Genomic DNA, 18877 nt, shown 5'->3' on the forward strand with positions numbered 1-18877 from the left:
AAGGCTAAAAAATTCCAGTGTTTCCTTAATTCATTTCTTATTTCGGCTCGGATCACTTTGAAATCGAATCATCAACTGCTTTATCAAAAATCATTACTTCAATCATATAAAGTATATTATGTGTGGAGAAAACAGAACATTCTCCATCATAGAAATAATAAGTTTCTTATGATATTCTGACAAAATATTCGTCATATATATATCATGTTGCAATATCTATATAATTGACACTATATTAAAGTTGTTTTACTAGTAATAAAAATCTGCTGATTTTTTTTTACGACAAATCTCCTGTTTTCAAAATAGTATCAAATCTCATTACAGATGTTGATAAAGCCTAGTTTGTGATATGCTAAAGATTAAACAGATTCCAGCCACAATTGCGAAATGATCTGATAGCGAAAAAATGCAGCACTTTTTCTTAGCAGCCATCTTATGTTATTATCCCTTTAACAATTTAGATCAATAGTATAAAAAGGCAGTAGATGTATTGCAAATAATATAGATTTCAGTCGTTTATTCTATATAAAATAGCTTATAAAATAGCAATACAAAAAATCAATTAATCAAAATGGCACCAGTTCAATACATCAGAACACCACCAAGCATTTACAGTAGAGTTCAATATGACAATGAAGAAGAAGGTATATTAACTGTTGCTAAAGAATTCATTGCTAAATCCAGCGTTCCAGACTTTTTACCAACCTGGAATAAAAATGAAAAGTATGAACCATTAAAGTTCTACGAACATCATGATGTTGGTTTTAAAGCTGATGCAAGCTTTCCAAACTTATTACCAAAAGATACTGTTACTACAAAAAACATTACTCCAAAATTAGGTGTTGAAGTTAAAGGTATTTAACTTTCAGAATTGAATGATGCTGCTAAAGATGAATTAGCTTTATTCGTAGCCCAAAAAGGTTTAGTTGTTTTCAGAGATCAAGATATTGCTTCTAAAGGTCCTAAATTTTCTGCTGATTTTGGTAGATACTTTGGTCCATTACACATTCATCCAACCTCTGGTGCTCCAAGAACTTCAACAGAATTACATGTTGTTTACAGACGTCCAGATGTTAAAGATATTTATGAAAACAGAACCAACTTAGTTCAATGGCATTCGGATGTTTCTTATGAATTGCAACCACCTGGTACCACTTTCTTCACTGTTGTCGAAGGACCAGAATCGGGAGGTGACACTCTTTTTGCTGATGCTGTTGAAGCTTACAATCATTTGTCACCAGCTTTGCAAAAGAGATTAGAAGGTTTACATGCTATTCATTCTGGTGTTTCACAAGCTCTCACCTCCAGAAGAGGTGGTGGTCTTGTTAAAAGAGAACCAGTAGAAAATGTTCATCCTCTTGTTAGAACTCATCCAGTCACTGGTGATAAAGCTCTTTTTGTTAATTCTGGTTTCACTAGAAAGATTGTTGAATTAAAAGAAGATGAATCAGATTACTTATTAAACTTCTTGTATGACCATCTTAACAATTCTCATGACTTACAAGCTAGAGCTAACTGGTTACCAGGAACTGTTGCTGTTTGGGATAATAGAAGAGTCAATCACTCAGCTCTTTTAGATTGGGAAGGTGGCTCTTCTCGTTTAGCTTACAGAATTACACCTACTGCAGAAAGACCAGTTTATGACTTAAAGGACTTAAACGCTCCTGATGTAAACAGAGTTTTCGTTGGTAATGATTACACTCCAAGTGATTAAAAACACGGTGTAGAGATTTTATTCTTTCTCTTTTTACAATTTATCTTTACTGTATAGGGATACTTTTATATTCAAATACAATTCTTTTTTACTTTTTATTCTTTGAAGATTGTAGATTACAAGATGACCGGCGTTATTAACAAAACCACAAGTACTTAAATCTTGTTTAACCATATTAGCTTCAAGTATGAAGTGAAAACTAATGTTTTTTTTTTTTCGAAATATACATTTATTAATATTCTATAAAATTAGAAATATAAATGAAGTGGAATAGAGAAACATAATATAAAAACTCTATTCATAGATTACAAGGAATAGAAGGTCAAACAAGACCGTTATATTAATAAATATCTATTTTTTGCATCAATTTTTTTTAATTTTCAAACACGTGATATGTATAGTTTGTGGCAAACCGAGAAAATTTACAATTTTAAGAAAGTGCCTGGCTAGCTCAATCGGTAGAGCGTTTGACTCTTATGTTAGAAATCAAAAGGTTGCGGGTTCGACCCCCGCGTTGGGCTTTCTTAAATTTTTTTCGATTTATTTTTTACTTAAAACAGCTTATCTTTTAATCTAATTCTTTATTAGAGTTCATTTCCTTTAATATTTCGATTAGTTTATCTAACTAGTTATACGTAACTTTGCCATCACAATTTATAGATTGACATTTACAATTTCTTATTTGACTCTGTTAACCAAGATGGGAAAGCCGCACCTTTTAATATTTTGACTCATATGAAAATTGTGTAAAGAGAAAAAAAATTGTGATAATTTCTTAATCTTTATCAATCTGACTTACGATCAATACATATATTATAGATAGTCTACACTATGTCAGTAGAGGGTTCCAGTAGTGGAGCGAGAAAGGCAGAGGATGTGTTAGTGACTCTGACTTCTAATGGTCAAACTTTTCATCATCCAACTACGATAAAGAATTTCAATGAATCTGAAATTTCAATAAATGAAATCAGTGATGATTTAAATAATAGTAAGGAAGACGATGGGTACGGTTCTACTACTATCTGGAGATACATATCAAAGGCTTCAGCAAAATTAGATTCACTTGGGGTAGAAACTAGAGGTATAGAACGTATCGAAGCTTATGAAAGATCAACTAATAAACTTAAACAATTGATTTCAGTCATTGGACTCTGGTTATCAGCATGTGGTGGTTTAAGTTCGATGTCTTCATTCTTTTTAGGTCCTTTATTGTTTGATTTAGGATTACGAAACACTTTAATATCTGGTTTAATAGGTCAAGCTTTAGGATGTGGTATTGCAGCCTATTGTTCATTAATGGGTCCAAGATCAGGATGTAGACAAATGGTGGGTGCTAGATTCTTATTTGGATGGTGGTTTGTTAAACTAGTCAGTTTAGTCAGTATCATTGGGGTGATGGGATGGTCGATTGTTAATAGTGTGGTTGGAGGTCAAATTTTAGCATCCATGAGTGATGGTAAAATCCCCTTAATTGTTGGTATTATAATCATTGCTGTTATATCATTAGCTGTTGCTATTGGCGGTATAAAACAATTATTAAAAGTAGAAACTTTATTAAGTTTACCAGTTAATTTTGCCTTTTTATTATTATATGTGGTTGCTTCTAAAAAATTTAGCTATTTAACTTTGGAAGATGCTATAACTGATGGTCCAACTATCAAAGGAAATTGGTTAACTTATTTTTCATTATGTTATTCCATTACTTCAACTTGGGGATCTATTGCTTCCGATTATTATATTTTATTCCCTGAAGATTCTCCTGATTTACAAATCTTCTGTATCACATTTTTTGGTATTTTGATTCCAACCACATTTGTCGGGGTTGCTGGGTTATTAATTGGTAATGTGGCTTTGACATATGAGCCTTGGGGTGACGCTTATGCAGCTTATGGTATGGGCGGATTATTAAATGAAGCTTTCAAACCATGGGGTGGAGGAGGAAAATTCTTATTGATTTTGATTTTCCTTTCTTTAATTTCAAATAATATTTTAAATACCTATTCTGCCGCTTTTGGTATTCAAGTATCAGGTAGATTAATGGCCAAGATTCCACGATGGATTTGGGCTTTTGTTGTTACAGCCTTTTATCTCGTATGTGCTTTAGTGGGTAGAAACAAATTCGCCACTATTTTATCAAACTTTTTACCAATGGTGGGTTATTGGATTTCAATGTATTTCATTATATTATTAGAAGAAAATAGCATCTTTAGAACTGATAGATTTAAATATCTTTATACTAAGGAATTCCCTCATGATGAGGAAGAACCAATCACAACTGAAAGAGATTACATTATCACCAAACAATCAAGCCAATCAAATAAGCATTACAATTTCAAGATTTGGAAAGATTATGATAAATTAACTCAAGGATATGCTGCATCAGCTTCATTCTTAATTGGAGCCACAGGTGCCGCAGTTGGTATGTCCCAAACTTATTGGATTGGTCCAATAGCAAGAAGAGTTGGAGGAGAATATGGTGGTGATGTTGCTATGTGGTTATGTATGGCATTCAGTGGTATTGTGTATCCTGGTTTAAGATACCTTGAATTAAAGAAATTCGGTCGTTAGACAATATTTAGAGTAGTATACAGATTTTCTGGTGATTTTAATTTTAATATAAAGCGTTAAACTAAACGAATGTACGTATATTAAATGTAGAACTAGGACCAGCTAAAGTTCAACTATATTAAATATTTTCAACTACTTCAATGGGGATATTAATACATAATTGATTATTATTATTAAGACTATCCATTGAAGCACTTACACCGACATTATTCAATTTCACTACGATTGAACAATAATATTTCCTTATGAAATAACAACTTTGAAAATTAGGTAATAAATTAAATCCCATTCCGAATCTATTATCTACCACTGCTTTATCAAGATTTTTAATATACATTGATTTGAGACTTAATTTCAAATCATAATCATTAGTAGTTGAATCATAAGAATATGATGAATCATCAATGGTTAAAGGGGTATATTTCACTGAACTGTTTAATAATTTCCAAAATATAGAACTTAAGTGAGGTGATATGGCGGCAACATTCTTATAATTTAATTCATTTAATAATCGCCTAATGGGTCTTATAATGATATCGTTGTAGGTGATTGAATTTGAAAAGGTTTGATAAATCATTTCATTGGAGACGATGATGGGGATTGAAGTTGATGATTTGATAGTAACTGCCACTAATTCCATTTTAATTGATTTGATAAACTGGGGAGGTAAAGTTAATTTAAATCTAAGTTTAACAATTTGATTTAGATTAGGATTATTAGGTGGAGTTAAGGAAGATTTTAATGGAACATATGCAATTTGGATTGGTTTTAAAGGAACTTGTAATTTATACAATTGTTTTTTAAACTTGAATTGTAAAGAATTAACCACTTTCAATTCCATTTTGGAAAGAGATTCATCAATTTTGGATTTACTAATAAACATTAAGTCACGTTTCATAATTTCAAACATATAAGCATAAGTGAAAGTTTCATTCCGAGTAATGCACATCAGGGTATGGTCATAAAATGGTACTAATCTCACACATCGTTCTGATTGACCAATGTTTAGGTATTCCTTAGTATTTGAACTTATGATATAAGTGGAGATCTTATACTTGATATTCCCATTCATGACTGACAAATCTCGTTCGCTAGTCAATGAAGGGGGTAATTGTAAATGTTGGTTGATAAAACCACAAGTTGAATCAAGTAAATATTGAGGAATGACAAAATAAAATGATTTAACATATGACGTATTAGGTAAAAGTTGTAAAACATTTGAAGATGATGATGGTGGTTGATTCATAAATGAATTAAAATCAATCATGGATAAGAAAACTTTCTCATAGTTATTAATACTAATAATTCCCTCGAATAAAATATAAATCATAGAGAAATTGACAGGGAATTTCTTTTTATTCTTATATTCAATAGTACCAGATATGATATCACCTTGTTTATATTCAAATTTCTCATTTTGTAATTGAATAGTGATATCGATAGTTTTTAAGTTATGTAATGATTTCAAATTATTAAGGATGGTAGTGGAACTATTTGATGAAGATTCCAACGATTCGGTAGATAAAGTGGGGTATAAAGTAGAAGGGGTTGAAGATAAATCATCTGGTGGTTCATAAGGTGGAGGAGGTGGTAAATGCATTAACTTAAGACTTTTCAATATGATTGATTTATACATATAGTATGAAGGCAAAATATTGGGAGCAGATGGTGGTGGTGGTGGTGTAGCGGATGAATAGGCCGGTAGACTTAACTTCTCCTCATTTTTATCATTATCTAAATCTGAATCACCGGTTAACACTGGATTTTGATGGATGTTGAAATGATGTAAGTAATGATTATAATTCTGTAAGAGCATGATTCATGAATTGGATTTGATTGATGGAATGAATTGTTCTCAATACAATGTAAAAACACCCTTGGTTATTATTATTGGTTGTAAATATATAATTCGTATAATTTATAATTAGCTTTTTCTTTTGATCTTGTGGAGTAAATAATTAAGTGACGACAAATGTCATGTAAATTGAGTCGGATCCCGGATATCGATAAAAGAAAGATACCGTTATCTTTTTTGTCTTGCTATTTTGAGGAATGTCGTATTCTCCTGACATTTTGTCAGATTTGCTTTGATCTCGTAAGACAAATTTTTATGGGGTGTCGGGAATTGAAAAATAATTTTTTTGACAGATCACAATTTACGACATTAGTCGCAAGATCTCAACTATCTTAGTGACTATGTCGCACAAATTCTTTTTGTTTTTTTTCCATTTCATTTTGTCATTGAAATTAAGATTACCGCAACGTTTTTTTTACCTAACACTATAATTCTCAATTAGGAAGTGGGATCGTATATAACTACTAAATTTTCAATTATAATGATTGTAACAAAACAACCATCAAGACCATGTATGTATGACTCTTTCGATTTGAGTTACAAAACTCTATTAATATGACTAATTCATGTACTAGAGTGATAGATAAGGGAAAGAAAATGAGGGGATAACTATAGCTGATAACTATAGCCCCAAATAAAAAAAGCTTATACTTAGAACTATCAATGTAAAATAAAACTAAAAGTCCATGACTGTTATCTAGTTTTTTTTTTTTATTCAAATTAGTTATCTAACATTCCAAAGTATAATTAAAACAACCAATAGGAATAGACTAGATTGAACATTCCAGTCATATTCGGAGATATCGAATAACAAATCAAACATCTATTTACGGTTTAAGTAAAGTAGTCTAATCGAATAAGGCAATAGCGGAACTTTTATTAGTTGTTTGGGGGGAAATGTTAGTTTCAGTGAGGCGTAGCATCATTTTAAAAAAAGAATGAAAAAAATAATATATGTTTAAAAAATATTTCTTTACTTGGGGTTCCTTATTATTAGATTAAAGTTTTCATGGTTATCGCTTTAAGCTGGATGTGTAGTTACTAATATTGTTATGTAGGTGATCTTTTACGTATAGTTTAAGGAAGAAATAGGAACAGGGAATAGGAGCAGGTCATCAAATTATAACAAATTTGTCATTGAATAGTCTCCGATATCCAACGAATTGTAGTGAAGTTCAAAGCATGGTTTGGAAGACCGAGTAGTAAGAAGATGGTATATAACTAAGGGTTATATAGTTCCACTAGTTCCTTTTAAAGTATCACAAACACTATATATATCGCTAACACCGAGTACACAAATTAGTAGTTATGACCTAATTGAGAATAAATTCCGCAACAGTCATTCAATTTCAATTTAAGTTTAACTTTTCACAATATTTATTATTATTATTCAGGTGGTTACATGCATGCTAAGTATATGAGATCTGATATACATAGACCATTGTTCGTGTGTTAGGAAATAGGGGGAAAACCACCTCATCGATTTAAATAGTTATTATTATTATTATGATGGGTAGTGTGTGATTTACAGAACAGTTGCCATATATTAATTAAGTATGAGTCATCATTTATATTTTTCGTAAACACTTTGTATGTGAATTTGATATTTACATCTTCTAATTAACTGTTGTTGCTATCATACACAAAACAAATTAGTATGGTTTAATTTAATTTAGTGGTGTTTCAACTACCACCACATGCTTTATTTTTGATGAGAGTGGTGGATTTGTATTTACAAATCCTGTTTTAGTTACAGTTACGAAAATTAAATAAATTAAAAAAAAACTAAAAAAGAAAAGATCATAAAAAATTTTTTACTTTAATTTTAATCATTCATAAAAGGGTATAACATTAAAGATAGTTTATATATAGATCAAAGAAACACCTTTCTGTAATCTTATCAATTGATCAATTTTCTCTTTTTAATAAATTTTATCGTATTTTATCAGAATTATATATACATATAATGTTAAATTTAACATCATCATTGATACCGACGCGGTCTACTAGTTCTATCACTAGTAGACCTGTCACCGCTCAGCCAATTGCTATAACTAACCCTACCAAAACTACTTCCACTGCTGCTGTTGCTAAGAAAGTTCATTTCTTACCACCCAAATCGCCTCCTCCTTATATCTTATCAAGTTCACCTACTGTAAATCAATTCAATGCCGGATTTAAATGTCGTACTATCCGAAATAGCAATAATAGTCACCCTATTACTGTTAATGACGATGGAATTATTCAAAGAAGAGAAGTTGAAGAGAAATCTGTACAACTCCATTTACCGAGTTATAATTCTCATCATATTATGGTTGATGAACATGATTTACGTACTAATAAATTAGATCAATTAACCATTGTAAAAAATGATAATATCATTTCAAAATTCAATTTTGAGAATAATGATCATAAGTTGATTAAATATAAATGTGGCGATTATGTTAGAGGTAATATTGAACTTTCATGTCCTGGTGAGATGATAAGGAAATATAAACAGGTTAAAATCAGTTTAGAAGGGAGATATATTTTAACGGTTAATAAATATCGTGCGTATGAAAAAGTTAAAGTTCCAGTTAAAGTTAATAAATTCTTAGAAATGTTTGATATTGGGAATGAAATCGAAGAAGAAGAAGAAACTGATGATGAAGATAAACTTATTCAAGGTTTTCAATTTAAAATCCCTCATCAATTGATTGATAAAGATAATAGATCTTTTCAATTACCTCCTACTATGGGAGATGAAAAATTTGATGAAGATGGATTAGATGATATTTTTAATGATACAATAATCAATTATCGTATTGTGGTTAGAGTTTTAAACCAAGATGAAGATGAAAGTAATGAAATCGAACCTATTATAATTCATGAAAGTTCCCAAAATATCAATATTTGGGGAAGTACTAAACATCTTACTAATGTTTATAATTTCAGAGATTATGAAGAATTAGTATGTGGATTAAAAGGGAAAATTGAAAATGGTTGGACTTTATTAAAAGAAGATAAATCTTATACTGATATCACTCATAGATTATTACCACCTGATTATTATCATGAGACTGAAAATGATGATAATGATGGGATTGAATTTAAATGTTCTATGGATTTCCAAACTATGAATGAAGACTGTTTTGCGTATAATGGTCCTCAAAGATTATTGCCTCTTCATATATCAATTGATAATTATTACTTATTAGCTAAACGGAAAAAGAAAACTTCAATTAAAGTCAAAAATTTCAAAGTTGAATTAGTAGTAGTTAATATCAAAAGTGATGAAGGAGATATCCCAGTGGAATTGAATCATAATAATGTTATTATCGATGAAGATAATTTGGAAACCATGAAGAAACAATATAATAAACCTTGTCAATTATTAAAGAGTGAATTATATGAATTATTATTGAAATTAAACATGTCAGAAACCAGTTCAAATAGAGTCATTGATGTCGATAAATATTTACATCAATTACATATTGAAAGTGAAGATTATCAAGATTTACGTACTTTAAGTAAATTAAAGACTAAAGTTAAATCAATTCCATTAAAATGTATGAATCCCGATGTTTGGGATGATAAGAATCTGGCTTGGATCGATGATAATGGTAATGATCAAATTAAAAAAATGGTTACAGTGAGAATGGATTTATCTAAAGCTGTTAATCAATTTCAATTATTACCTTCATTCCAATCCAATAATTTAGTAAGGTTTTATTATTTGAAAGTGAGTATTTCCATTAATAATACAGTTAAAGTTTTAAAAATCCCAGTTATAGTTTAGTTTAAATTTATGTTTTATTGATTGCAAAAAAAAAAATTTTAGAGGGGCATGGATGTCCCTTTTTTTTTTGGGAGAGGTATGGATGTATGGAATAATTATATCGTATCCAATTTCCATTTTATAGTTTTTAATTATTAGCCCAAAATTTCAGCTTATAAATCTATATATATATTAAATATATTATTATTAAATTATAACAGGTGTAGTTATGTGGAGTGTAGAACTGTAATATACATAAAGATACCAACTCCGAAATCGGAAGAGATCAACAAATAAATAAATAAATAAATAAATAAAACGATTAGAAGATAAGTCGGACGTAAATGAATCTATGTGGTTTGATTGTTTGATAACATGAGTCTTACAGTGTGACGGTAATTTAATCACTTTTAACCGTTACGATAAAATTGTTAGGAAGACCAAAGAATGCAAAAGAAAAGATGAAAAAAAAAAGTGGAGAAATTAAAAACTGTCTAACAAAAATGAAAATTTTTCTCACTAAATGGAAAATTAGTGTGGGAAAATTACCGTAATTAATTTTATTTAAGTATACACGCACACTAAATATTGAGTCATACTAAATATGAAAGATATGTTTAGTAATCATTTAATTAAATTGATTTAGAAGCTAATAGAAGTAGAATCATATGGAAAGGAGGAGCTAGGGATGGTCAGATAACTTTAAATGCAATTAGAACCTTAATGGATATGTTTAATTCCAACTGATTCATAATGTGTTATCTTTGACTTATACTTAAAGAGTCATTTGTTTTCAATTCTATATTATTATTAATCATCTCTATGTATATAAACAGTATATCATACCCTAGATATTATATTTATGACTTGTTATCTTAACCATATGATCAATTCCCAATTGATGAGCCGTTAATTCCTACTTCCCTCCCATCGCTCCCAATCCCAGCTCATCCTGACTCAAGTTAATAACTTAAGTTAGAAAAGATATAACTGGAACGCAAGTCCCGTCTTTGTGTAAATTGTTTTGCAATTTTTTACTTTCCATTCCATATTTACTTTACGTATAATATACTAAGTAATTAGCCGCTTATACTTTAGGCTTCTGAAAAGTTTATATATAGATTCATTTACAGCCTCATCGTCTTTTTCATTTACAACACTTTTCTTTATTCATTATACCATAGCCGTTGTATCCATCTATTCAATCAATCAATCACACGTTTGATATACCATTCGTTACTATACATCTACTTTATATAACCATTAACCTAATTAAATTAACTAACTAATACTACTACTACTACTACTACTACTACGTCTTAAAATGCCTGATGAAAGTGAAGTCCCCAGTTATGAGGAAGATCTTAAACAGCATCTACAAGATCTTCAAGATCTAGATCAAGATCAACCTCCTCCACCTCCACCATCCCAACAAGAATCAACCTCTTATATCGATTCTAAAAGTGCTCCTCGCACTAGCTTTCTTGACTATTCCCAAACTTCAACTGATGATCCAGTATGGTCAATCTTACCTTCTTATGAAATGTTTACTCAAACCATTAATAAAAACTTAAATATTGAAGATCCTTCTCATTTAATAGATTCAAATATTTATTCTCCAAATGGTAGACTTAATTTACCTGCCTATAATAATAATGATAATACTATTGGAACTCCATCTATTCTACTGTCAGCTTCGAATGATTCATCATTAATTTCTCATCATCATTCAGCTTCAACTTCAAATTCAACTGCTTCAAATTCAAATTCCACTCAAATCATTGTCGCTGATGAAACTACTAATCATTGGCAAGAAACAATCTTAGATAATATTCATAAATTAAAGAATTTAACCTTTTCTAATAATACAACTTCAAACAATATTGATATTTCAGTTCATTTTACAAAAAATGTTGGTGTTATTGGGGTTAAACCGATTGAAATTGATCCTTCATTTTATGAATATAAACAAGGTGATTATATTAATGGGTATGTATATATAAAATCAAGTCATCTAGAAACTATTCCATTTGATATGTTTTATCTTTTATTTGAAGGTACTTTTATAATTCAAGGTAAAAATGGTTCACTTGAACAAATTAAAATTAAAAATTTTTTAGAAATGTTCGATTTTTCAGGTAGTTGGAATGAAGCTCATATTAATCGTTTAGTAACTGAAAATTATAATATTTATACTTGTCCAAACTTATTTGATACAATTGATAATTCCTATTTATCATTTGGCCCTGATAAATTAATTCAACCAAATAAATTATATAAACGGTTTTTTACATTTAAAATCCCAACAAATTTATTAGATTCTGAATGTAATGATCATAATTTATCAAGTCATATTGAATTACCTCCTACCATTGGTATATCTTACTATGAAAAGATATTATATCCAACTACTGATAGAACTACCCTTAAAGATTTTGCTATGTTAGATACATCTATTAGATATGGAGTTTTGGCCAGATTTATTGGTAGAAAATCACTTTATAATGTAACTGAATCTGATTTTCAAAATTACTGTAATAATAAAAATAATAATATTGCAAAATTATTAAATTCCAGTGGTGATGAATTTATAATTTTAAAGGAATCCTCCAATTTTATGAGAATTTTACAACAAACAAAATCATTAACTAAAAATCAATTAGCAATGAGATATATTGAAAATAAATTATGGTATAATAACTTATTATCAAGAATTAATGATAAAATTGAATTAGGTAATCAATTATTATTATCTATTGAATCAAATAAATTTGATTCATCAATTGATATTTCGAAACAATTATCGAAAACTGAATTAGATTTCTTAAAGGCAAAACAAGAATATATTCAAGGAGTTCATAGAGATATTAAACAAACTTATGAAAATAATAATGATAAAAAAGTTGAATTATATGAAATTTATCAACCTGTTTATAAAAAATCATCCCTTACAAATAGTTTATCAACAAAATTAATTGGTACTGTTAAATTATCAACTCCAAAGGAACAAATTAATATTGATTATATTCCTCCTCCCAAATTTAGAAAATTATCTCCTCTTAGATTCGAACATTTAGAAAGTTGGAAAGATGTTATCATTCCTATTGATTTATCATTAATTTTACCTTCTTCAATAGAATACTCTTCATCCATTAGTTCAATGATTAAAAAATTACCAGAAGTTAGAAGTTTCCAAGCTGAATTGATTGTCCTTAGTATTAAATCAGATGAACATGCTATTCCTATTGAATTCCATCATGATTTAATCTTTAATAAACCAGGAAGTCAAAAGAATGCTAGAGCTCAATTCATTGATAATGATACGTTTACCAATAATGTTGTTACTCCTATGAGAGTTGAATCTACTAAATTATATCATTTATTGAAAACTTTAGGATCAGATAATTTTAAAGTTGAAAAACAATTGATTGATGATATTAAATCAATTTGTCAATTACAAGAGAAAAATATTAATTTAGAGGTCATTGATACCAAGATTATTAATGCTGATGATAAACTAGTTACATCATGTGCTTCTATTCCATGGAAGCAACAATTGAATCAAAATCAAATTGAATTTAAAAAATCATTCAAATTGAATTTAAACTTAGAATCAGCATCTTTAAAAGCAGTAGATGCTAAGAAATATAATCCAGCAACTTATAAATCTTATGATGAATTTAATTTAGTTCCAAATTTCCAATCATGTAATTTTGCTAGAACTTATTATATCAAAGTCACTTTGGTACTTTCTAATAACGATCATATTAGAGTTAAGATCCCAGTTAGTATTCAAAAGAAGTAAGAGTATCATCCATTTGCTCTGCATATTCATTATTCAATTCTTTTAATTTTTATTTTATCCTATTTTTTTAGTTTGCTTTTATGACGTTGTGGTTTTAGTTTAGATCTCGGTGATGATCTGGTGGTTAAGTTGTGTTTTTTTTTTTTTAATCTGTTTATTTATTACATACATACACATATTCACAAGGAATGGACTTGTTAGTCAATTTCTATTAATCTTTAATTCATATATAGAAATAATTTAATATATTCCCCAAAATTCATTCATTTCCTTTGCGTAAATTTTTAATTTTTTTTTCTTTTTTTCGCACCCAAATTAGCAACACAATGAATTCTGATTGTCAAACAAATTTAAGAGCAATTTTATAAATCACTAATTTTAAAAAGCAATTAACCTATGATGTAATCATCTCCATGACCCCCTTAGACCAACGTTTATGTATAAATAGATCAACTTTAGTCAATTTTAAACCTTATCCGTCTTTTCCTTCTCCACATAAATACATACAATAAAAATGGGATTAGGAGATAAATTACACGATACCGCAGAAAAAGTTCAACTTCGTTTAAGTAACCTTACCAACGTTGGCTCATCTGACCCTGAACAAGATCATAAAGTCAAGTCTAACGATGACTCGTATGAAGATTATAAACACTTCACGTCAAATGAAGTTGAGAGGGAGAATGAAAGAGGACATCCGAAGAAAGCTTCATTGGCGAAGGATGTTGATAATGTGGATAAAATGGGTGGACATGCTTTAGGTCGTCAAACTATTTCTGGAACGGATAAGGGCTTAGGTTCTAAAGTTTTGAATAAGAAACAACCCGATACTCCGGATAGAAAGGATATGAGAAAAGATGTCCCCCCTGAAGCTTTCATGAAAGGTGAAACTACAGCAGGTAATACTTATGGATTAAATTCTAAAGGTCAATATGTTTCTGGATTGGATGACTTGGCGTTAGCTGGGGGTGATCCGGCTATGAATATGAATTATTATCATCATTCTGCTAATGCAAATATTGTTGATAATGACGATCCATTGAATTTTCAACCTCGATCAACATTGGCTACAGATAATACTAAGTCTGATAAGAATGAGATTAAAAAGAGTCATCCAATGGAATCGGAAAGAATTGCTCATTGAATTTTTACGTTTCCTTTTAGTTTGTAATTTTTATAGTTTTTTGATTTACTGATTTGCTGAATATATATATATATATATATATATATTAAAAATCCAACCTTCTTAAAAACGTGCTGTATAACTAACTTGAACAACTACATTGTTGCATATTTTTCTCTGGATTCAGATCACCTTGTAATTCCCATTCTTTTTCAATTTGTTTTTCTTCATCACCCCATTTTGATTTATCAAATGGATTAAAACTCATCTTTTCTAATTTCTTTAATAATTTGATTTCTTCACCATCACTTTCTTCAACACTTTTGATAACTTGATCTAAAATCCATCCACGAGGTAAGAAATATGGATTGAATTTTTGTGAAGTTTCAAGAGGATTAAATGTTGGTTCGAGTTCATGAGATTTAGCAATGATGCCGTGGTATATAACCAACCAGTCATCTATTTCTTTAGTTAATTCTTGTTTAGAATATCTTGATTCAGATGTTTCTAATTCATGTACCAACTTTTCAGAATCAATCGTGTCACCTCCAGCTCTTACAGTCTGCAATACCAAGAAGAACTTATTAAAATCACATTGAATCTTATACAATAATGCCAATAATGGACTAATAAATTCTTCATTTAATTTATTCACGTCTTGAGAATCAATCACCTTGTGAGATACACCTAATCGATTTAAAAATGTCTCCACATACTTCTTAGTGAAAGCATATTGATAAATTTCTCCACCAATTTCAATAATCTTAGTAGCACGCTTTATAATATCATCTTCCCATTCAGGTTGTAATCTTCCCTTTATAAAGTCTGAATCTTCCAACAAGGCAGGACCAGCACCAATCAATTCAGCTAAATCTTCACCTAAACGAGTTAAATTCCACCATATAGCAGTAGGTGTATTTGAATAATTATATCTCAATTCATGATCTTCAGAATTACTGGTATAATTAGGATTATATTTATCCATTATGGCAAAGGGACCAAAATCAATTGATAATCCTAGAACTGATGTATTATCCGTATTTAAAACTCCATTTAAAAAGCCATAACATTGCCATAATGCGGCGGTTTCCGCATTACGAACAATGATTTCATAATACATTTTATCATAATCAGTTAATTTGTCGCCAATATCAGGTTTGGATTCATCAAAGAAATCTGTTTTAATCAGCGTTATACGATCGAAATTTTGGAATTGAGTTCCATTTATGGTAAACAACTCATCAATGACATAATTTGACAATTGCTTAATACCATCACGATCACCTCTCCATCTATGTAAATCAAAATTCCCCACTCTAATAAATGATTCAGCAAATCGAGTATATATCCCACATTTTTCAGCCCAATGTCTTTGCGCATATGTCTTTGGTAAATAAGTGATAGATAATGCACGAGTAGTCGGTATACCAACAGCATTTAAATGTTCCGATATGATATATTCACGAATTGATGATCTTATAACTGCTTTCCCATCTGCAAATCTTGAAAATGGTGTTTTTCCAGCACCTTTAAGTTGTAATTCGAAAAATGGACGATTGTTTCCATCAGGATTATGATTAGGGATTTCAAATAGGTTAACTACTCTACCATCACCTAATTGTCCGGCAAATTGACCAAATTGCCACCCAGCATAAGCTTGTGAATAAGGAAATGGGAATCCACGTTTTTCAAAAGTATCTTGATTAATAATATAATATTGCCCACTTACAATCTGTTGAAACTCTTCTTCATCAACTTGGGCTGGATCTAAGCCTAAATCATGTAATGCATTTTCATTAGCAGTTAAGAATTGATATTCTTTTCTTTCTTCTGGTAAAGTCCATGAAAATCCACCTTTTGATAATACTCGAGGTTGATGAATAATATTACTTTCATTCTTATATGCAATGTTCTTGCTATCAATTTTGACATCAGGAGTGATTTTCTCGGTGAATGTCGATGTCTTGGGTAAATCTACCAATCTAGTCATAGTGGCCAACCTTCTAATTAATGATAATTGACTTTGTTTTAAATATAAATTACAATTTATCGGAATCATTGGCTTTATAAAGAAAATTGTGGAGATTTGAATTCGCGGGAGCTGAACCTTTTTTTTTTTGGATTGCTTTGTCTGATATCTCTAGAAGGAGTTTAGAACGATGATTTATCAAATTTAGAGAAACCTTAAAGCTTGTTATGATTACGATTAGAAGGAATAGAAGAATATGTTCAAGGAAGCGAAAAAGACAATTAGAACAGTTGTTCAGCTTCTTTTAACAAATTTTCTCTACAGGCTTATTTTTGATTGTGTCACCATCACATTGAAGCAATCAAGATGGTTTATTTCTATACAGAAAGATATCACTCTTCTAAATTACTATATACATATTCTATAACTTCAGATACGGGAATATCGTCCCATTTATAACCTGTCCATAATACTTCTTGAGCAAGACCTTGATATATCATAGCTTCTATACCACTAATCACTTTCCAATCACCTTTTTCAAATGCCGCGTATAATCTAGTTGTGGGCTTTGGATGATAGCACATTTCAAGAACGGCACCTTTCTCTTTGGCATCTATAAATACCTGTAATGTTTGACGTGCTAACTTCTCTTTATCGGATTGGGGTTCGAAATCAGGAACAGTACATACTATTAATAGTGGTTTGGTTTCTAAGGACTCAGCTTGTTGAGGAGTTGAAATATGAATGATTTCACCTGTGAATCCACCTTTAATCATTTCATCTCTGACAGCTACAACTTCTTCTGCAAATCTATTGATAACGTACACTTTAGAACAACCTAAGAATTGATATAATGAGTAAACTGCAGAACGACACGCACCACCACCTCCATATACTAAACCAGCACGGCCTTGATCTTTAGAAAGTTTAACAAGGTCAGCAGCATTGTATAAGAATGAATTCTTGATACCAATGGTATCAGTATTTGTCCCAATAAACTTCTTTTCATTAGTTATATTATCATATCTAATGTAAATTGTATTAATCGCACCCACAGCTTTAGCACCATCATCAACAATATCAACATGAGGAAACATTCTAACTTTATTAGGCATGGTTACTCCAGCACCTGCACAATCATCTGAATTTAAGAATTGTTTAAATAAGGCAATATCATCACTATCGAATAATTCATATTTCCAATCTAAACCTAATCTTTTTAAAGAGTAATTTTGTAATAAAGGAGATTTAGAATGTTGAATATGTTTTCCAAATAATTTAATTTTCAATGGCTTGGATCTAATATCATGTAATTGTTTTAAGTCTAATTCTTTTGTCATTATTGTAGGGGGGCACCAGTTGCAAAGGTATGTTGATTAATTATTCACACAAACGATGCTCGAGGAGAATTTGATACCTTATTTATAGTAGATTTCGAAGATACGTTAATACCTGTGGGTAAACTATCCATCTTCTGGGGTTGAGGTTGGATAAATTTTGTGGAGGATTTCTTATCCGTTAACAAACAGTTTGGGGTTATGATATCTTATGTGGGGATTGATCGACTATACTGCACATAATTTGATGGTCGTCCCCCACCTTAAGCCATTTTACTTCATTTGTATCATTACAATATAGACTGCAAAAAGTTTACAAATGATAATTCAAGCTAAAATATCACAAATTGATTATCAACAGTTTGACTTGATCATATTCCTAATATCGAAGTCACGCTTTGAATGTGTGTTCTGATAAGGTAATTAACCACTGCTAATAGATTGCCCAAAGCAAACATCTAGTGGGTTCTACATTTCGTACATTGAGTTACTCCTCTAGTTACTTTAAACCTTGTAGTATACCAGAAAGAACTCAATCATTGATAATCAACGTTAACTTTCCTTATATTTACAGAGACATACATTCCGTGCAACCTACCACCTACAAACCCCTGAATAAATAGTTTGTTGTGGGCAAAGTCGCGTATGTTATCATGATTAATGGTAACCACAGGCTTAAGACATTCTATAACTACGATTAAAAAAGAAGTTGGATGCCGTTAGAATTATACTTTAAATTATAACTAAAT

At 30.1% G+C, this 18877-nt stretch overlaps 8 protein-coding genes and 1 non-coding gene across 9 annotated transcripts; 6 read left to right on the forward strand and 3 right to left on the reverse strand. All coding sequences in view use genetic code 12, as the record gives it.

The window, feature by feature from the left end:
• Positions 1-571: 571 nt before the first annotated feature.
• DFJ63DRAFT_338467 (TauD/TfdA dioxygenase family protein) lies at positions 572-1860 on the forward strand (the record flags this gene model as incomplete). Its single annotated transcript, XM_064908676.1, has 2 exons — positions 572-839; positions 870-1860. The coding sequence occupies 2 exons, from the start codon at positions 572-574 to the stop codon at positions 1712-1714; spliced, it is 1113 nt and encodes a 370-aa protein (XP_064762328.1). The 3' UTR covers positions 1715-1860.
• A 294-nt stretch (positions 1861-2154) lies between these two features.
• Positions 2155-2235, forward strand: DFJ63DRAFT_t62. The gene has a single exon. It is a non-coding gene; the product is annotated as a tRNA-Lys (tRNA).
• On the forward strand, positions 2169-4350 carry FCY23 (Fcy23p). Its single transcript, XM_064906909.1, has one exon. It carries the CDS (start codon positions 2546-2548, stop codon positions 4280-4282), a length of 1737 nt encoding a protein of 578 aa, XP_064762329.1. The 5' UTR covers positions 2169-2545; the 3' UTR covers positions 4283-4350.
• Positions 4351-4400: 50 nt separating this feature from the next.
• On the reverse strand, positions 4401-5918 carry DFJ63DRAFT_312328 (uncharacterized protein; the record flags this gene model as incomplete). Its single annotated transcript, XM_064905946.1, has 1 exon — positions 4401-5918. The coding sequence occupies one exon, from the start codon at positions 5916-5918 to the stop codon at positions 4401-4403; it is 1518 nt and encodes a 505-aa protein (XP_064762330.1).
• A 2185-nt stretch (positions 5919-8103) lies between these two features.
• On the forward strand, positions 8104-9915 carry DFJ63DRAFT_334570 (uncharacterized protein; the record flags this gene model as incomplete). The annotated part of the gene is made up of 1 exon (XM_064908055.1): positions 8104-9915. The coding sequence occupies one exon, from the start codon at positions 8104-8106 to the stop codon at positions 9913-9915; it is 1812 nt and encodes a 603-aa protein (XP_064762331.1).
• A 1303-nt stretch (positions 9916-11218) lies between these two features.
• BUL1 (Bul1p) lies at positions 11219-13699 on the forward strand (the record flags this gene model as incomplete). Its single annotated transcript, XM_064905947.1, has 1 exon — positions 11219-13699. The coding sequence occupies one exon, from the start codon at positions 11219-11221 to the stop codon at positions 13697-13699; it is 2481 nt and encodes an 826-aa protein (XP_064762332.1).
• Positions 13700-14213: 514 nt separating this feature from the next.
• On the forward strand, positions 14214-14843 carry DFJ63DRAFT_312331 (uncharacterized protein; the record flags this gene model as incomplete). Its single annotated transcript, XM_064905948.1, has 1 exon — positions 14214-14843. The coding sequence occupies one exon, from the start codon at positions 14214-14216 to the stop codon at positions 14841-14843; it is 630 nt and encodes a 209-aa protein (XP_064762333.1).
• A 121-nt stretch (positions 14844-14964) lies between these two features.
• On the reverse strand, positions 14965-16812 carry DFJ63DRAFT_286107 (uncharacterized protein; the record flags this gene model as incomplete). Its single annotated transcript, XM_064904948.1, has 1 exon — positions 14965-16812. The coding sequence occupies one exon, from the start codon at positions 16810-16812 to the stop codon at positions 14965-14967; it is 1848 nt and encodes a 615-aa protein (XP_064762334.1).
• A 371-nt stretch (positions 16813-17183) lies between these two features.
• On the reverse strand, positions 17184-18131 carry DFJ63DRAFT_334574 (shikimate dehydrogenase family protein; the record flags this gene model as incomplete). Its single annotated transcript, XM_064908056.1, has 1 exon — positions 17184-18131. One exon carries the CDS (start codon positions 18129-18131, stop codon positions 17184-17186), a length of 948 nt encoding a protein of 315 aa, XP_064762335.1.
• Positions 18132-18877: the final 746 nt, after the last annotated feature.

The sequence above is a fragment of the Scheffersomyces coipomensis genome (genome assembly GCF_036884675.1).
Source record: "Scheffersomyces coipomensis strain NRRL Y-17651 chromosome Unknown DFJ63scaffold_3, whole genome shotgun sequence".
Classification (NCBI taxonomy): Eukaryota; Fungi; Ascomycota; class Pichiomycetes; order Serinales; family Debaryomycetaceae; genus Scheffersomyces; species Scheffersomyces coipomensis.